The sequence below is a fragment of the Neurospora tetraspora genome (genome assembly GCF_033439725.1).
Source record: "Neurospora tetraspora strain CBS 560.94 chromosome Unknown B0H65scaffold_1, whole genome shotgun sequence".
Lineage (NCBI taxonomy): Eukaryota > Fungi > Ascomycota > Sordariomycetes > Sordariales > Sordariaceae > Neurospora > Neurospora tetraspora.
Window position 1 is genome coordinate 653,322 of NW_026944383.1, and position 13,826 is coordinate 667,147.

At 28.7% G+C, this 13,826-nt stretch overlaps 1 protein-coding gene across 1 annotated transcript; it reads left to right on the forward strand.

Moving 5' to 3' along the window:
- Positions 1-13,395: 13,395 nt before the first annotated feature.
- Positions 13,396-13,825, forward strand: B0H65DRAFT_416653 (uncharacterized protein; the record flags this gene model as incomplete). Its single annotated transcript, XM_062824048.1, has 2 exons — positions 13,396-13,514; positions 13,576-13,825. The coding sequence occupies 2 exons, from the start codon at positions 13,396-13,398 to the stop codon at positions 13,823-13,825; spliced, it is 369 nt and encodes a 122-aa protein (XP_062685632.1).
- Between the last annotated feature and the right edge of the window lies 1 nt (position 13,826).

A 13,826-nucleotide genomic window follows, 5' to 3' on the forward strand; every position in this document is an offset into this window, starting at 1 on the left:
AATATTAAAGCGGGAAGTAGATTAGGCGGATATTATATTAGATTGAATAATATACAGTAATATATTAGAGTAAATAGAGTAGGTTAATATAAGAATTAGTAATATGCTTGATTAAAGGCTACGGGGAATAGAAGTCTAATATTAAACGTACTAAATTCGTATCTCTTTCATTTCTTTACTTATTTTAGCTATTTTATTACGTAGTCCTTCTACTATAGTTAATTAATAGTAGTTAGAATTAATTAAATTATTCTATAGAGTAAATAAGGTTTGTTTAAATTTAGTAAGAATATTAATATAATTAATAAATTCAATACAAATATTAATAATAATAATAATATTACGTTTATTTTTAGTTATATTAGTTTGCGTGTAGTATAAGTATTTTAAATATATTAAGAGATTATTAATTTGTTCGTTAAGATTACCTTTATAATTATAATATTAGAGGGCGAGTAATTAAGTGCGGGAAGGGATGTAATTAACGAATATAGGGTTATTATCGTCGTATAATCTAGTAGCTTTTTTAAAGCTATTTTTATATTGTAATATAATACGGTTTAAAAAAAAGCCCGTAGGTTAGTAAATTTGCTTTCGTATTTTTCAACTTTATTATAGTAATCCTACATAATAGTATCCATTTTGTCGCACAGCTTTTAAAAATTTGTATTTATTATAAAGTTAAATATTTTATAATCTTTATTAAATATAAGAATTACTATATTTTTAATTAGGTAGACTTTGCCGACTAAGTTCTCCTTAATAATCTTTCCTGTATGGGCGCGAACTTTAATAGCGTTAGCGAAGGGCTTGTATAGATTTTTATAAATTGGGGAAGGTTTAATATTTATAATATTAATTAAAATTATAGGATTACGGAGAGTATTACGTTTATGCTTAGTAAAGTAGCCGAATTAACGCTGCTTTTACGTATTGTAGAATTCGAAGTCGTTAAAATTGATTATACGACTAATAGAATAAATAGGCTATATAGGAAGATTAATACTATTATTAAAACGGTTATTAATAATGTAAGTAGTTAATAGGACTTCGTTATATTAAAATCGCTAAAAAACTATACTTTTATAAATATAGGAAACTATATCGATTCGGGTAAAAATAAACGACGTAGAGGAGTTATATATTATAGTATAAGAAGTATTATAATTATTAGTAAAATAGTCCTACTAAGTACCGAATTTATTATAAGGGATAATACTATTAAATTTTAAGGACGCGAAGGTTATTATAATATAGTAATTAGAGTTACCAATAATATATAAAATCGTTTGGTTTAAATTAATTTAGAGGTTAACATATTTAATAGTATTATAAAGAATGGAGGCGAAGCAACTATTATAGTATATAAATAAGTATTAGATTATTATAAGAGGTACTTAAACAACGGGTAATTTTTTTTATTAATTTTAATATTTTTATTTATAATGCTATTAAAGGCGTGAGTTTTATTACGCGAGGGAAGATGGGTATAAGGATTGAAGTCGTTCGAAATAATGTTTATACTACTAATACAGTTGATTATATATTTAAAGCGAATATAATTAAAGAAGGTTGCGAAGGTTTAATCGTTTATAATAATAATATTAATAGCGATAAAGGTTGGAACGGCGATGTAGAGGCTGTTGTAACTTATATTAATAATTTTATCCTCAAAGCCCTCCTTATAAAGGCGGTTAAGGTATATAGTTAAGTTAGTAAGAGTAGGAAAGTAATTATTTAGTTCGATTACTAATATAATTGAGTAGAGGTCGTTATTTAATATATTTAATTCGCTATTCAGATTACCGTTTTAAATAATTTAATTAGTAACCTTAATACAAGGGTAATTAAATTATGGGGTAGTTATTTTAGTATTATATTCTATTATAAAAGTGAAATTAAAAGCGGAATAATATAAGATAATTAGTTAGTAAATATCATAAATAATAAGTATAATTATAAAACCGAATAATTGTAGGGATAAGGCTATTTGTAAAGGTTAAAAATAGAGTAAATAAAAGGTTTTAATAAGAAGGAAGGTTTTGAATAAATTGAAGGAATTATATACGTATTAAGGACCTTCGACCCTATTTAAATTTATATTCCTTCAATTACTTATTGGGTATTGCGTTTACTTTATTACTTTGTATAATTATAATTACCTAATTTTAGCGGCCTTAAGTATGCGTACTAAATTTACTTATTGAGGATGAAAAAATAAACGAAAGAAATGCCTATAATACCTAATATACTATAAGTTGGCAGTATTAATTTAATAATTTTCTTGCGATTTCGAATTTAGAAGTGCGAAGTCTTATTAATCTTAATAAGTTATTTGCGAAGACGATAGAAAAAAGAGTAAAATTAAAATTAAGAAGTAAAACAATAGAAGGAAAATATTTCTAAATTTCCGTATTAAACGGTCTTTACTTTTTTTTCCCTCTTTTTATTAAAAAATTATTACTTTAAAAGTTAGGGTTAATTAGGTACGGCCCGATTTGTAAACTAAACGCTAAATTACTTTCCTTTAAATACCCCAGAATAGTAATTTTAATAGTTATTTAACGTTAAACCCCTTGACCTCTTCTTTAAAGTTTCTTATTAATTTAGAACGTAATTCCCATATATTATCTCTATTTTAATATTCGGCCTATTTAACGAGATACTTAACGTCTTTCGGTCTTTAATTTTTAATTATTAAATTTTCGACCTCCTATTTTTTTTGGCTGTTAATTTTTATAAGCTAAGGAGGCAGAATTTCTCTCCTGAATGGATTAGGATTTTAGGCTAGTTTCTATAAATATACGATAGAGATTGCTGGATAAGTATATTATAAAGAAGGTAAATTGAATTTATAAATTAAAGAGTTAACCTTTTTTAAGATTTTATAAGGATTTATCCGTTTTACTAACTATTTATTCTTCGGACTACCTAATAAATAATAGTTTTTACTAAAGCGAAAATAAATTTTAATTTTAAGTTTAAATAATATTAGAGAATACTTTATATTATATTTTATTTTGGCCGCTATATTTACCCTATTAATAAGTTCAGCGGCTTCTAATTAGAATTCCTAACGTACTAACGTTAAAGATTCTATTATAATTACTTTTTCTATATTTGGGACTAGTAGATTGATTACAGATCTGGGCTTGAAATTGTAAATTAATTCGTTCGGAGATATATTAATGGTAGTTTAAATAATATTATTTAAATTATATTAAAATACTATTAATATAAGCGGTTATACCTGGGTATTAATAATGTACTATATACGAATTATTATTTCCGCCGTCTAATTAATACGTTTGGATTAATTATCTATTTGGGTATAATAAATTGTTGAAAATAATAGATTTACTATTAATATTTTAAAAGTATTGCGCTAAATAGTAGAAACGAATTTTGGATTACGATTATTAATTATAATAACTGGTAGACTTTAATTATAGTACTGTAAAATTTATAATAGAATAGTAGCCTATTTTTGTACGTTGTAAGTAGAATGTCCTATTAATAAGAGTACTTTTTTATTAAATTTGTAAATTATAGAGTATATAGTATTGAATTTATCAAAGCGGACGATGTTCTATATTGTATTAATTAATAGAATTATTAATATATCTGTTATAAAATGTATAATAATAGTATAATATAGCTTGGAAAAAGTCCGAATTAGTATAAGTTCGCTAGGAATTAATTAACGATTGCGCTAATTCTACCAGTATACTTCGTAGTATTTGACGTATTCCTAAACTATTTATATTTTTTAATATATATAGAAGTAGGATAAGTCGTCTATTATTTTATTAATATTAAAATAATATTTTTTCGTTATATACGAATTGTAGGATTTTTTATACGTAGGAGCGAGGGATATAGAAGCGATGCTTATCCTAATAATTTATAAAATATAGGAGGCCGTTTTTAAAGAGGTAAAGACCGGCGGGTAAATTAGGACGTATACTAGATTAGCATATATAAATATACTTCAGAGAATTAATATTAATAATTAATTAAAAGATTTTATTATATTTAAGGTCGGAAAAGTAAAGGAAATAATAGGAATTATAGTGCGGATATCCTAGGAACCTCCATATATATAAAAGTAAAAATATTAATTTCTTCTAAATAATTAAAATAGGATTAAATATCGGTAAATTTATTAGAAATATTATTATTATAAGCGGGTTCGATAATCACTAATTTTAATAATATATCGGGAACGATATTTAATAGGTTTAAAATATAGAAAATAGTTATATTGAAATAGAAAGCTTAATTAACAACATTAATAAATTTAAAATTAATTTTAACTAAATTTATAGTACGTAGAAAAGTATATTTAATAATATTTACAATTAAAGTATAATTGGTAATAATATTTACACAATACTCGTTAGATTGGACTATTTTGCGTAAGTTTTATAAAGCCTAAATAATTATTACGACTTTGGTTTCCGTAGAACTATATTTCTTTTCAGCCGGAATAATTAATTTTGATAGGAAATAAATCAATTTAATGATAATTAAAGGAATCTTACTTATACTAAGGATAGATTCACTATCCTATACGTATTTGAATTAAAAAATATAAACCTTATAAACGCTTCTATTAATATTTATTTTAATAAATAATACTTCGTTCTTAATATAGTAAAATAAATACATTTAATTATATAAATTCTTTTATATATTACGAAAAGTTTCTAATTCTTCCTTAGTTAATTCGAATTTAACTTTAAAAGTATAGGCCTTCTAAGCGTATTTTATTATTCTTAACTATAAATCTCCCGATTTTTATATTCGTTTTAATAATTCGGTCTTCTTTTTATTTAATAATTCTTCTTTAACTATAAATTAAGGTATACCTTTACGTAATTAGCTATATTGAAGTAAATTTTTAAAGAATTTAAAGTATCCAGAAAATTAAGTTTTTAGAACGCTTTAATTCGATCTTTTACATACGAAAGACCTTCGCCGTCGATAATACTATTAAATAATTAAATAGACGGGAAGGCGGCAAAAGATTTATTAGCGCTAATATATATACGGTATTTATTAAGTAAATTTATAACGATAGTTAAGTATTCTAAATACTTTTCTTTAATTGTATTATAAATAACGATATTATTAATATATATTTGTAGGAATGAATAGTAATTAAAGAATAATCGGTCTATAAATTGTTATATGAAAGTAGGAGAATTTTTAAAATTTATAAGAACGATATTAGATTGTTTAAGACTCTGAAGATTAATTATTATTATATAGTTACAATAGTGAATAAAGATAGGCAGTTAATAGAAAAATTTAGCAGCGTCGAAGATAAAGAAGAATTTTTTATCGATTATTAAATTAATAATATTCTTTTAATTGGGTAATAAATATATATCCAGAAAAATATTATTATTTAATAATCGGAGGTTAATAACGGTACGACTTTTATTAGCCCTATTAATTTTTTATTAAATAATAAATATAAGGTACGTAATGGGCGTGGGCTATAATATAAAAGATATTTTCCTTTGGGCGTATATTTTATTGTATTCTTTCTTAAGAAATTTACAATCTTTAGCTCTAAGAAGGTAAAATTTAACGATTTTCTACTAATTTTACTACCCTTCAATAAAATTAATACGTATTTTATCTTCCTCTTTTATAGAAACGATCCCCCTATTTCTAAAAATATTAATATACTTATTTAGGAGGCTCTTAATTTATTAAGTAAATTTATAATTAGTATTATAAATATTAATACCTACTTTGGAGGGAATGGATTTAATATTATTAAATTTATTAAATCTGTAAAACGGGACGTTAAAAGCTATTTTACGAATTATAGTTTCCTTATTGTCTTTTATACCTTTATCGATATATATAATATACTATTCCGGAGGGAATCCGGCTTTGATTACTACAGTTACATATATTACATCCGAAGCGTTAATAAATATTAGTTTTTTTAATAACTTTAAGCGAAGGGTATATAATTATATTAATTCGAATATTTGCGGGATAAAAAGTAGTTCGTTAAATTAATTAAAGTACAGAATTACTTTACATATTTTACTATTTACAGTAATATTTAATACAAAAGGATATTAAGCGTGAAAACTATATATTGTGCGTTTATTTTAACCGTAATAATTATTAAATTAGGTGCTATAGTATATTAGGAAAATATTTGATTAGTTTAAAAGAAGAATTGTATTATTTTTAGCGAAAACCTTGGTAATGAATGTATTTTCCCCTACTTCCTCTTTCTTAAAAAAAACTTCGCCGCGCACTTTTATGTTAAAAATGGATCGAAAGGAGTAAAGAATAGTATTAAAATTAATTTTTATTCCGTAATAGCGAAGGAAATTAGTATTAATAATATATTTGGGCTTAATATATTAATAATTAGGGCGGATATTTGAAAGTAATTGTTAATCGTAATACTATTAACTTTTCATTTTATATAGAAATTAAATTTAGCAAAAGTATTAATTATTATTTTTGAATTGATTCCCTTTATAATATTCGGTAGAATCGAAGAATATTGAATATTAAGTAAAAAGTTATTAATAAATATACGATTTACTATAATTAATAAATAATTCAAATTAAATCGTATTGTAATTTGTAATATATTTAGGTTAGGTTTAATATTAACTTATAAATATAAAGTATTTTTTCTTAAATTTAATTCTCCGTTTTGTAATATAATATTAGGAATAATTTCAATAGTCTAACCTTCGGTAAAAGCGAATAAATAATATTGGATAAGGTTAGTTTCCGACCGTTTCTTAAGACGGGTAATTTTATTTCGATATCCGCGTTTCTTACTTTTTCGACCCGTACGAATATTTCCTAAAAACCCTTCGAAGTTGTAGCTTAAAGTTTAGATAAGAGATTAAATAATTTATAAAATGTTTAGGCTACCCTTAAATATTTAGGAATTGCTATAAAATTAGGATTAAATAATGAATTTAGTAATAGGGTTACTATATAGCCTTCGGCGGAAATATTTTTAATAGCGTTTCCGTTAAAAATAGCGGCCGGGTACGTGAATTTAAGCGTTGGCCGGGTAATCAGAGTAATATTATTGGAAGATACGAAAATAATAAAATTAATAGAATTAGTAAAATAAATAGAAAATTTATTATTATGTTTAAGGGCCGATATATTTATATAAGAATTATTTATTTCCTTTTCGAAATTATAAATAAAATTGTAATTTTCGCTTTCGAATTTGGATATTCTATTATCAGCGTTAAATTCGTTAGTATAAACGTTAAGTTAATTAGTATAAATATAGTAGCTATCCTTATAAAATTATTACTTACCGAACTATTTAATTCAATAATAGAAGTAAATACTATTATTACCCGAATAATCACTGTTATAATTATTTTAACCAAATTTATTACTCAATATATTATTCCTAAATCTATTATTATTATTATTATTATTATTATTATTATTATTATTATTATTATTATTATTATTATTATTATTATTATTATTATTATTATTATTATTATTATTATTATTATTATTATTATTATTATTATTATTATTATTATTATTATTATTATTATTATTATTATTATTATTATTATTATTATTATTATTATTATTATTATTATTATTATTATTATTATTATTATTATTATTATTATTATTATTATTATTATTATCATTATTATTAAAAACTGATTATTAGAATCCTAATTATTAAAAGGCTTATTATTTTTATCTTTCGAATTACTATAGTCGCTTTAATAAGCGAAAACTTCCCTAAAATTAACTAGTATTTTGTTAGAAGTAATATTAAGGGAACCTTTATTATAATTAGCATTTATAAGTATTTGGAAAGTAGAGTACGAAACTTTCGAAAGATCGATTAATTCGTTATATACCGCTTCGGCCTTTTTAATAACGGCGTTAACGTAATTATTAAATTATACGCCTTATTACGGTTTGGCGTAGTAGGATTTTAATTTTGGGTATAGGCTATTCTATAGGCGAATATAAAATTGGAAATTATTACTATTACCTTATAAACGAATGTATATAAATATTTCTACAAAATAATCGTATAGAGCGTAATTATTTTTCCTATTTATTTCCGCGGTGAATTTGTACGTATTTAGTTATTATTGGGCTTCATTAGGTTTAACCTTAAAATTTTAATTAAAGGCGTTAATAATTTTATTAAAATTATTATAAACTTTATTACGTTTAATATTAGAAAGTATATTAATTTATTAGGAAAGGGTGGTTTTATATAATATTATTTAAATATTATTAGTAATAATTTTACAACGCTTAATATAAATAAACGAAGCTTCGTAAATAGCGTTAAAGAAAAGTTTATAATTAGTATAGATATTAATTTTACTATTAGTATAGATACCTTTCATTTTCTTATTTTTATCCGCATTAGGATACAATATTCTAACGTTAAAGAATTTCTATTAGATAATTTTATTAAGCGCTCCAGAATCCGATATTATATTATTACTATTAGGATTGGGTAAATAATGAGAAAAATTAATAGAAAGGGATTTAGCGAAATATATTATCGATTATTATAGGTTAATAGGCTAAGTAGGAATTTAGTATTATTAACGGACGAAGAGTTAAATTGGAGGAGGATTTTATATTTAAAGAGAAATTCTAGGAATTTAATATTTGGAAATTTGGATTTAAAGTAGAGGAGTTTAACGAATAATATTTTTAATTTATTAATAGGAATAGTAACTGGGCGGTAGAATTTATTCAATTTATTAACGAGCGGGATAATTAAATATTGCAATATTATATATAATTGGAATAGGACGTATCCCGGTTATTAGTATATAAATTATTAAGTAATCCATATTTAAATAATAATTTCTAACCTTTTTAATAGATAAATGGTTAAGAAGTAGTAAATTTTATAAATTTTCTATTAGGGGCCGCCGGTTGTTGTAATTAATACGAAAATATTTTAATTAATTAATAGCGTTAGTAATATATAAGTTTTGGGCTTTAATTATAGTATTATGGTATAGCGGTATTATATATTAATCTTAATTAATAGTACGGATAGTATTTAGGGTTAAATTATTCTAAGTAGTACGGGCGATATATTAGGGAGGTTTAACGAAATAAATTAGAAAAGTATTAGCTATAATTAGAATAGGTTATTCGAATTAGCGTTCCTATTATTATTTTATTATAAATCGAATTAATATTTCGATTTGAATTATGTTAGTGAAATATGTAGTAGCCAGGTTAGTAGCGAGTTGTTCAGTAAAATTAGTAGCGATTTATATAATCGAATTAGTATATAAAACGATGGATTCTATTAGAGATATAAGACGAATATTTTAGTTAGCCGGAATTAGTAGTAAGGAAGGCGGTATTGGGATTTAAGTCGGATTGATAGGAGGAGCATTAATTATTTTAATAGTATTTAAAAAATTAGTAGAAGGAGTATTGGCTATTTTAATAGTATTAGAAAAATTATTAGAAGATTGAGATTAGGAGCTTATTTTAAATACGTTAGTACTAGGAGGAATTAGTACTTTAGTAGTTTGTTTGATTGTATTGTTGGTAATTTTGCCATTATTAATTTTGAATTGATTTATATAATTGCGATAATACTTCTTTTTGAATTAATAGGTTTAACCGTCCTTATTTTTAGGAAATAGCTAAGTTTTCCTATTTAAAATAGGATAATTTTTAATTAGGCGGCGATACTTTCGTAGGATAAATTGGATTGTTTTATTAGCTATATCTATATTAACGACCTAATTTATATTAAAGTTTTAGTTCTTATTTTTCGTAGCCGAATATTCTTCGGTGAGGATTTAATTTATTTCATTAAAGTGAAGTTTGGCTACTTTAATAATAAGATTTTAAGCGATAATATAAAGATATTCTTTATAGTAAAGTTATTTTTAGAATATAATACAATTAATAATCTCCTACGCTTTATTTAATTATTGGCTATTCTATAATTTAAAAGTTGTAATTGGAATAGAATTGTTATTGTTTAATATAGTAAAAGTGTATTTCGAGATTGGTAGGGATAATAAAAGAATTATAAAGAAAAGGGAGTTTAAAGAATTGGAATGGGTAATATATTTAGTTTTAGGATAGTAAGTTTAATAATTGTATTAAAATTATTGAAACGAAGAGTGAATTTCCCCCTTTTACGAAAGGAAGAGAGAAAAATAATAAAGAATAATAAGGTCGGTTTAAAATTGAATTGTAGGTATTATTTATTACGTAAAGATATGCTTTATAAATAATATTAATAGAGAATAAAAGAGTAAATAATTGGTTGTTAGATAGAGTAATAGTGCGTAACGATTAGTAATAGTTTTATTAAAGGAAACGAAGATAATAATTATCGAAAGCCTTAACTTGGAACTTTATATACGATTTTATAGAGTGTAAGTAAAATAAATAATAGGTTATAAGGTAATAATTGATTAATCTGTTAATTTTAATAGAGATCGATGGGGTGAGCACTCTTATATGCCGTAATATGCTTAGATGAGCATGTCTATACTTAACTCAGTATGTATTACGATAGGGTGGAGATATTCAGGTACCGCCTGGAATATCTCTTGACAATTATTGTTTAGCAACCGTATAAAATATTAATAGAGAATAGTTAATTTAAGGAGTAAATCCTTTATAATTTCGCTTATAATACTTTAATTAATTTAAAACTTATATACTGTAATTCTCTAAGCTTCCGCATAGGCTAAAATATACAATACCACTATCACTTTCTAACGTATAATCTAATATCTAATCGACTCCATACCGGTATGGATTTAAAGCTATTATACTAAGGTTTTGAAAGTATATTAATCTATACGAAAGAGGTCTTTAAATTAAGTTTCAACTCTATAGTATATAATATCTACTAATTCTCTAGCGTACTTTAGACTGCCCGAGTATATAAAAGTAAGTAATTTAAAAAAAAATTCCTATTAAAAAGAACGTATATCGTATTAGCCATGGCAAAAGTAAAAGCAATTCGTTTAATACTATTTATATTAATTTTATAACGGGATTTAAAGAATTAATTTATATAAGCATTATAATAAGTAATCGTTTCTAATATCCTACGATAAAATATCCTAAAATACGACAAAGCCTTAATTATACCCCGCAACTGTATTGATTCAATTAGATTTTTACATTTATATTCGCTATATACTCGTATACTTCGTATATTCGACTATAAACGTAGTTTGGGAGCTCTCGTTGACTCTAGTAGAATATCGAGTATATAGCATTCAATACCATAAAAAGTAGAAATATTTAAACCTAAATAGGGAGGTAATACAGTCCGCATTAGCGCGGTACGAAATTTAGCACCCTAGTTAGCATATAGGCTGTTAACAATAGCGCACAGCGGTAATCTACTGCTAATCTTGGTCTAGCTTCCTAAAAAAATCGATCTTGGCGGTCAAAAAGCAATAGAAAAGGCGTGTTCCCGACGGAAGCACATCCAGCCGATCAGGCCCTAAGCGCCGAAGCCTGTCACCACCATGCAGGCTGTCGGTTAGGGAAAAGAACACTGCGACTCTGCCACATTTGGTTGAGCAACATTTATCACCACCATCCAAGAGTGACTCTTTTTTGGCATGGAAAAGACCACGCAGTGAGAAGGCATCTTTGTCGCGTTGATGGAGGTGAGGTAGCAACTGTCAGTTTTGCAGGTTCATGTCGTCCACTTTATTCCGTGCTTTATTACTGCATAAAGGTAAGGTACTGTGCAGTAACTATTTCTAAGGTACCTACTTTTCACAAAGGCGATAGGTAGGTACCTTGTGTAGGTTGCCTAACAACGGGAACTGTACACTGATATCCTTTTGAGATGAGTACTCCGGCATACCTATACAGTGAACAACCACGGCCCACTACTACTCACATTATCACGAATTTCAAACTTACGGGACTCATGTAGTAATAGGTGATACATTCTCAATGATCTTCACCTGCATGAATTCAACCTTAACAGGTGTTTAAATTTTCATCTTCTTCGATTCACTGTGTTAGTGCCCGATAGTACCAAAGCCTGGCGGTTGCGACTTGCGGAATGGAGCTTTATAAGTCAAAGTGGCTCTTCCCGCAAGCAGGGACGAGCAGGGACTGGCACACCCCAACTCCAACGGGCAGGGACAAGGGCAGCAACACATGGGAACGTCGTGAACGATAGGCGGAGCCGAGTGGACGCTGGATGGACGCCCACCGAACCTCCTCCCACTGGACTCTTCCCGCTGCCCTCTGCCTGCCTGCAACCTCTCTCACCTCTTTTGGGCTGCCGGCTCTCCGCTTGGCTCTGCCCGTGAGGTTCCAGCGAATCCAGCTTCTCGTCTTAAGCGCAGGCGGCGTTCGTCCCCTCACAAACCCTCAAAAGTGCACCAAAGCCCAGATCGTACAGTAGCCAAGTCTCCTCGACCTACCTCTAGCTCCAGCTTCCATCCTTCTCACTGGCTGCCCGTCCCATTGCTCTCCCACCCGGACGACAACCCAGCAAGACTCGGCGCTGAGTGGAAGAGAAAGAATTGGGTCGGCTTGTTTATCATTACGTAGATTTTGGTTTTCCTTCTGGCAACCATTTCTGTCGGCTCTTTGTTTTTTCCATTCGTTTCTGGCTGTGGTTTGTTTCGTTCTTCGTTTCATCTCTTTCCAGAAACCCTACGTCTTCGTCCATCTTCGCCCAGTCCTTCAGTTGAAGCTTCGATTTGGGATCCGCGAGTCGCAAACCTAGCACAGCATCTCGGCCGCTTTGAAAGGCCCAAAGAATATTCCAAAAACAAATCCAACCAAGCCTCCATCTTCGGCGCCAGCATCGCCGGCACCCGACTTACCAGCAAGCCTCCCAAGGTCGCATCTTCTGGCCGGCCCGTGGCTTGACTGTCCTTGGACCCATTCCCGGAGCCGCACAAGGTTGAAAGAGCTTGAACATTGTTGTGCTGCTCTAGAGTACGCCTGCCTCCAGTCTGCCTCAAGGGATCAATATCCATCAGTCACCAACAAGCACACCACATATATCAGCTTGACCTTCAGCTTCAAGTGCTGAGCTTCCTTTCTGTCCACGAGCACCTCGAACCGCGGCGCATTCCATCGAGCTGATAGCAGCAAACCAATAGACGACGACAGCATATCCTGTATCACCGCTTAGGACGCAGCAGCACAGTGTGGTCTATTCTTCACAACATTTTATGCCGCACCGAGTGTGGTGTCAACGTTCACTCGAGCTCACACAGGCCTACACGCAGCCCACTCCTTTGGCAGCTTCCCGTTGGACGTTCTTGGAAGGCCAGCGTGAGCCTTGTGTTAAGGGCTCCTCTGGTTTGCAGTGCGGGTTAGCCATTGCAACCATCCCCCGCAATGGCTCTTGAGGCACCCTTGAGATCATCGACTGGAAGCTTTAAATCCATCTACTCTCCCTACACAGAGATGTCGTTCTCGGCGGGTCCAGATTCCCCGCTGCCTGCCCAATATATGGCGTACGATTCCTTCCCTATCGATTTCCAGCCCCGTCAAACTTACTGACTCTTTCATCTCCAGCTCCTCGTCGGCCTCCGATTCTCAGTCACTACGCCCTACTTCCTACATCAGACCCAACTCGGCACATCTGCTCTTAAGTCCGACTAGCGATATTGTTGGCCCATCTCCGGTGACATCGAATGGTACCGAAACTACAGAGATCGAGGACGACGAGGCAGAAGAACATGTTGGGCAAGGGCAAGGGCAGCATGGTCATCACTCGGTTAGTTCAGCCTCCTGGCGTGATATTGAGCTCAAACTCCGATGCTGAC